This window comes from Punica granatum, chromosome 7 (genome assembly GCF_007655135.1).
Source record: "Punica granatum isolate Tunisia-2019 chromosome 7, ASM765513v2, whole genome shotgun sequence".
Lineage (NCBI taxonomy): Eukaryota > Viridiplantae > Streptophyta > Magnoliopsida > Myrtales > Lythraceae > Punica > Punica granatum.
Genome location: NC_045133.1, coordinates 10,012,758 through 10,019,999, shown reverse-complemented (window position 1 = coordinate 10,019,999; position 7,242 = coordinate 10,012,758). Strand labels below are relative to the sequence as shown.

The following is a 7,242-nucleotide window of genomic DNA, read 5'->3' as shown; positions in this document are numbered from 1 at the left end:
GTTTGAGGTTTTATGGTGGAGCAGTGGAGTGGAAGAGCAGTCGAGTGGCGAAAAGAAAAATAGAGTCTGAGAGAAGAACGACAAGCATTAGGATTTAGAATAGAATTTTAAAAATTAGAAATTACAAAATATAAGATGAAATTTATATATTTAAAAAACTTATGTACTATTAGGGCGGTTTTGGAAATCATTAGTTTTCAGATTAGTCCCAGTTTTTTTGTGTAGGTTTTTCCTAACCATAAAACTAGGGGTGTGAACGGATACTGGGTATACCCGAAACCGATTGAAACCTACCCATTAGGGTAGGGTCCAGATAGCTCATATTGAAAATAGAGTAGAATACGGGTATTAAAATAAGAAACCGGTGAAAATCGATTTCGGTTCCGACGAAACCGATACTCGGACTCGATAATAATTTTTCTTAGTTATATTCAGATATATTTCTCCCTTTTACTTTACCCTCTTTCCCTCTCTGTCTCTGTCTCTCTCTCGGTGGAAGTTTCAGATTCCTTATCGTTGGTAGCTTTGGTTTGACAACCTCGGCGTGTGCTCGGTGAGATCTGATAGTATTACGGATGTTTTGTTTTGTGGATGGATTGATGAGACATATTACTCTTTGTTGTAGACGTATCATGGATTAATCTAAATCTATGTTGACATTCTGTTTTACGTGATTACTGATTATGGATGAGACATTTTTTATTTTATTTAGCGAGACAAAAAAATTTACAGGTTTCAACAGGGTATTTGGAACCTGTAGTATAATACAGGTTCTGGTTCCATGACTCAACATGATAGAGTCCCGTTTCAAAATCTTGAAACTTGTTCCTTATAGGGTATGGTTCGGATATCGTGAAAAAAACAAGGTATCCGGACTCGAACACTCCTACATAAAACCACTCATAAGGTGAATTCAATTTTTCGGGTTCGGTTATCTCGGTCCGGGTAGGTTTGAGTTTTTCGGTTTTCCCGACTTTTACTAACACCCCTGCATTCCTACCTGACGTCTTCATGATGCAGAATGGTCCAGATGTAAAACTTCAGGGAGCAAAAAATAATTTGCAAACATTTAACCGTGAAAGAATAAAAAACCTTTATTCTGGTCCTCGCTCTCACTTTCACTCCCCCCTACCGCCGCAAGCGAACTCTGCGACTCTCCAAAGTCCAGTCCCTCAATCCTTCTCTCTGTAATCCCCCAGTTAAATATATGTGCATATCCATATGTATGTATAGGTACTCTGTTTGGTTGAGTATTTAAGTTTTGGGAATGGTAAGGATCGAAAGGTGGCTACTTAAGCAAAAAGATGGCTTCTTTAGGGTTTTGGTTTGGTTAGGTCAAGGTTTAGTTTGCGGTGTACGCGGTCGATCTGTGTTTATGTTGTTGAGGAACATCTTAGGAACTCAAATGGGTTGATGGGTTCACTAAAAATAATCTTGTGTTCTTTGATAAAAAAATTCTGGCAGCTCTCTGTTTCTCAGAGCTGACAATTTACTTTTGTTAAATTTGTTGATTTCAACATTTTTCAATTTTAATGACTTATGGGATAATTTGTGGTGATTCGTAACTGCCGATGAAATTCCCGTACATTTCGGGGTAGCTGGAATTTCTGTGTGCATATTTCGCTTTAGCTAGTCTGGTAGTAATTGGATGGTTTGTTTGGTGAGGAGTTCATTTCAGTTTGAAAAGCAGAGGAAGTGGACTTACACTTCTGTATGTACTTATCAAGTGTTTTTTCCTTTTAATGTCTTGCGAAGATGTGTTAGGCATAATGGCCATGTGGTCTGTGTGGATCACTAATTACATAACTGGATTTTTTTATCGAAAGAGCAAGAACTGTTGAATCTTGTTTGATAATAATGCGATTGCTTGTTTCTACTTTAATTCTTTTTACCCCACTTCCTTGTCTCAAATAGTTCTGAATTTAATGAATGGGAGCTCCCGTTCAAGGATAGAATCCTAATGATAGATTGAATTGTGGACTATCGTTTACTCTACGAGGCCGGTTTGTCAGGTACGTACTTTCTCGGCTGATCTTTTGGGTCAAGTGAGCTTGGGCTTTTAACTGGTGGAGCCAAATAAATTTCTTCTGTCGATATGGTTTAAGGGAGTTTTACTTCTCTGTTACCATTATCTTGCGGGTTTCTTGAACTGTATTTTCCTGGGGTAAATGCTGCTGATCTAACCATGAAATTGTAGCAGTGAAGGATATTAAATGTTATTTTTTCCTATTCAACTTTTTTCATTAAGCTGGGCAGCTGGCATTAGTATCTTCTCCGGCTTTCTGTAAGTTCATTGAAGATTTTTTTTTGCATTTGGTTGACCTGAAGAGCTGCAATGTCTAACATTATTGCCGGGATAAAAGAAATTATGCTGTTTAGGTCATCAAATATATGTCATGGGTCACTTATCCACCATCTTTGCCAACTTAATCTGCCAGCTATTTTGAACTTCTTTGTGGAAATGACAACGCATCACACATTTTATATGGCTAGCCCGAAAATTATCTCATGTTATATAGAGTTGACTTCTTGTTATAGAAACAGGGTCTTCTATTGATAGTGATGGAATTGGAGGTTATATCTGAGCTTCATCTTAGAATTTACAAAGAATCAGAGATAAAAATTCACTGTTATTAGAGCTTCATGATGGGGAGATTGCCTCGTGAAGTTTAAATGCAGTGATATATTGAGTGGAGGAGCATAAACCCTCTTGATCTTGAAATGATCAAGTGAATGCGTCTTGTGAAGGCGCGTCCTCAAACATTAGTGTACGCGCCGCTCTTCCTTAGCGATTCTATGAATTGGAGTGTTCATGAATTTTAGACCACTAGAAGGGTTCTCTCCTGCCATATCGTGATCTTGCCTGATAGTGCTGGTTTCTTGTTTTTCAATCAATTAAAATACCAACTGTTTTTGAATGGTTCAACCTTAGAGATATATATATATATATATATATATATATATATATATTTTCCCGAAGCAGCCATGTCTCTAAGTCAATGATAACTATCAAGGAATCTAGTAATGCGAGTAGGGCTCCACCCTTTTATGACATTCAACTGAGTTCTGTTCCTAGTGGACCTTCAGCTGAATCCAGAACTGGAAAATGAAGGGCAAATCGAGACAAGTGCTGTGAAGAAGAATCAGAGCTGAAAGAATTCGATCCACGAGAATTATGACCTGATGGAGTGATTGGAACCTGCTGTTTGGATGAGGTTGGCCAAGACTGAACCCGATGGTCTGTTAGGGTGCGGATCCTGATGTAATGGATCCTTTGCCGAAAGTTCCGAAAATAGAGGTGTGAGACCCCAAAGAAGTTCAATGAACTGCATAATCAGGAAGTGGAGCTCTGCTGGTTGAGCCAGAAGCTGGTGAGGAAGGTGAGGAGAGATGAATTATAGATTTAACCAATTATGTTCTTTCAATGCCTGTTATTATGTTTTATCGAATTACGGGTTAGATTTTTTGTCTTATGGCTATGGCTGGCTTTTGATGATCGATGGAGCGTACCATCTCTCTTCTATACAAGCATCTGCCATATACAGGTTGCTCTCGAGCACGGAGTGCACCATCTGTTCGAATGAGAGCCGAATATGGTGGAATTTTGTGGGAAAAGAACATGTACACAAGCTGAAAAAGAGTGTATTCACTTCCCATTATGTTCCATAAAAGAATATATTCACTTCCCATTAAGTCTACATCAAAGAATTCTGTTCTCTGTCTGATGTGTTCTTGTGAAACCGAAACTAATGTTTTTTAGCTGGCGAGGGAATGTCTTCTGGGTCCCTCCTAGGTCTCACCCACCTCCCATACTCATTACAGACCAGTCCTTTATTGGCCTCCTGTTGCCACCAAGGTGGTATCCGCAGCTCATCGGCCAGCAAGTCACATGCCTTGTTCACGAGGGTGATATCCCTCTTTGCATCTGCCCTGAATCCCGAACCTGTCTTCGCGAACCCATCCACAAGGTGCATATACGTCTCTACGCTGTGGAATCCCATTGGGTTGAGCCCTCGCTTTAGGTAGGGGGAAGCACAGGCGTCGAGTTTTAGTTCCTTTCCCGCATGGGTGTACACCCACTCCAGCGGTCCTGTGATGTCCTCGAACCTCTCCAAGCCTTCGTTCAGTATGAAGCCTGGCATCTTCGGGACGATGTCTTGCTTCAGGACGACCCTTAGGATCTTGATGCCCAGATGGTGGAGCTCATCCCTGAAGGCGGCATTACCGACCCTGGGGCTTGCAAATGAAATGACGCTGATGTGGACCCCCGGGATTGATTGTGCAGCTTCATAAGCGTTAAAGAGAGCCAGTGCACCACCTAGGCTGTGGCCAGTTATCGTAAGGCTCACTTCTTCTCCTCTGGTTTGATATTGCTTGACGAGTCTTGTAATCTCCCTCATTGCTTGCTCGGATGCGCTGCACTTGTTGTACCTCGTCGAGGCGCTCTTAGAAGTGTATATGCTCCAGAACCCATGCTCAACCCTAGCCTCTCCATGCCCGAAAGGCTCTAACTCCCTTTGCAAGTTGTCGTACCACTCTGATGGAGCCATTGTCCCTCGCCAGGTGACCACGATGTCCCTGCGTCCAATCCTCTCTGTCTCCTCATTGTTGCTCACAGCCACGAACCCTATCCAGTTCGAATCCTTGCTCCACGTGTTCACCAGATGGGATCGCTCGAGCCATCTCGGCATGTGCAGGTGGGACATCGCGTGGATGTACTCAGTAACCTCATAGCCATTGTGGATCAGGCCGAGCGAGTCAAAAAATTTACATTTGTTGTACTTGCAGCTTCCACAGTGCTCTGAGAACCGATCGAAGTCGAACGCATCATAGGCTGCCTGCGCAAACTCCCCATACTTGATGATCTCTCGTCGCAGCCACGGGTGAAGAGGGTCAAGGAGATTCTCCCACTCCGTCGAACCATGTATCTCATGCCATTTACTGGCTATTACTTCTCTGGGGGACTTTGGCGGCACAGATAGCATTTCTTCATAGCGACATAAATGGCTGGTAGAGGAGTCGACAAAATCGGTTCTAGGTGGTGCTTCGGTATGGAGGTGGAGGTGGTTCAGGGGCGATGCAGCCATCCCATTCGATGGTTTCGACTGTGGATGAACATCAAAAGCTACACTGCGGTGGGACCGAATTATGCCCACCCGATTCGTACCACCGGATAATCGAGCGACCGGAATCGGGTTATGGATCACCAACGATGAGATTGCCATGGTTTCGAGCTATATATGTAATTTGCCTAGGTAGCTGGTGCTTGAGATGACCAAGCAAAATCACCCTAGCGAGGAATGAAATTGCTTGAGAGTTTGATGGCTTTGAGATGAAGGATGAACGAGATTCAAGAGAGGGGTTTTAAATATATAGTTGGGGTCTGGTTTGGAGGTTGGAGCCGAGCTTGGAATGTTGACTAATTAAGCCGAAGTCTTTAAATTATTCTGAATTTCAGATACATGTTATATATGTATGTGTATATATATATATATGCGTGTGTGAAGGTATTCATTCTATTTGTAGTCTTTGCTTATGGGGAATATTCTAATCAAGTCTACCTTCATTCCTAGTCAATGTATAGGAGATGGATCTGACGAGCAAATAAACATCAGCTTCACTGACTGCATTACCCTCAGTTGAGTGCAATATTACCAAGATTGCCACTCCACGGTCCTACACATTGATATGTAGTGCACGTTTTTCCATCTTTTCCTTGGGAGAAGTAAGTAGTATTTGCTTCAAAGTATTAAGAGAAAAAGTGCTTTCAGCAACAATTACAGGGTAACTCTATCAGCAAAATCATCGATTGATAAAGTTATCGTATAGATCTTAAAATGTTGAGACAAAATCGGTATTTTAAAATATGATAAGATCTCGTATTAGCTTACAAAAAGATTAAATTCAATGTGAAATTTTCCATTTGAAAGGAACCTTTTAAGGAGCCTATTACTTCCCTTCTCCTAGTCCCATCACCCAATTTGAATTGATAAATATAATTTGGACATTACCAAGCTGAAACAACTACCTTCAAGGCTCAGTCGATTATCAATGTTTCTCACTTGATTCAACAAGTTAATTTAAGATCGGTGACTTACGTATATAAGATGCTATCTTATCCTATATATCGTTTGTCCACATTAATTGATGTATGTTACCCCCAAGTCGAGGCCCATGGAGTTGGACCTTAAGTGCAAGTGGGATTTGTACAAGTTTATAAATAAACAAACATGTCTCTTACGATCGTCAATTAAACTTTTCATTGAATAAAATTAGATGGATGTTGAGAAAGAAAATTAAAGTTTGGTCCAGCTACACTAACCTTCAACTTGGAACTCAAGGATCATGGGTTATATTCTCATTAATTGAACTTTCCGTGCCTATTTATTTCGCCTTTCTAATCTTCTAATAGATCCACGCTAGTATGAAAGTTACAATAGTGCCAACCGAAAGAATACCTGTAGACCAACAAATATAAATCTTTCTTTTTTATTAAACACAATGAAGATCTAGAATGTTACATGAGTTTTTTTTTTCTTTTTTTGAGATTACAAAAGACGTCAGTGAACTTATTAGAAATTAATAATTGGGAAATTAAATGAGCAAAAAGCTCTCATCATCAGAGTTAAATCCAGAATTATTTGTTTCAAATCGAGAACGAGTGTTGATGCATGCACAAAATTCTCCCTTTTTTGTTTGTTATGGGCATGATTTTTTTTTATATGTAGTTTGGTAAATATAATTTTTCATGACTAACAATTTTCGGGAGGGAGGGTAGAATTGTAATTGAGGGCTCCAAATTTCGCGACGAATGAGGAGACCGAGTCTTGACTTTCGAAAAATTCCAGAGAAGAAAAGAAAGACCCCTTCTTTGCATTCCCATTGCCATGCAAATGCCATTCAACACAGGACGCGTTGAATAATGTCAAGTAAAATATTAGGGCTAATTCCTAACCCCCCCCCCAAAAAAAAAAAAGAAAAAGAATTTAGGGCTAATTGCTAAGTCAAATAACCATCTTAGTCTTACCTCCGCCATTTTCTTCCTCACCCAGCTAAAGTAAAATTCAAGCGTAATATTATTTTATTTCTTTTCTGATGATGCAAATTCATTTAAATTCATCGCTAAATTAGTCGTCTGCAATAAAATGTTTCCATAAGATTAGGTTTTCGTGTTCTATAATTAAGGATATAGGGCATTTTACTTAATTTGTATATGTTGAAAAAGTAATCCACAGATAAACT

The 7,242-nt window shown here is 40.1% G+C and overlaps 1 protein-coding gene across 1 annotated transcript; it reads right to left on the bottom strand.

Annotated features, from left to right (window-relative positions):
* Positions 1–3,656: 3,656 nt before the first annotated feature.
* On the bottom strand, positions 3,657–5,388 carry LOC116214160 (phospholipase A1-Igamma1, chloroplastic). Its single transcript, XM_031549486.1, has one exon. It carries the CDS (start codon positions 5,223–5,225, stop codon positions 3,747–3,749), a length of 1,479 nt encoding a protein of 492 aa, XP_031405346.1. The 5' UTR covers positions 5,226–5,388; the 3' UTR covers positions 3,657–3,746.
* Positions 5,389–7,242: the final 1,854 nt, after the last annotated feature.

Coding starts and splice junctions, on each gene's coding strand:
- LOC116214160 (XM_031549486.1), bottom strand. CDS start 5,225: ATGGCAATCTCATCGTTGGTGATCCATAACCCGATTCCGGTCGCTCGA.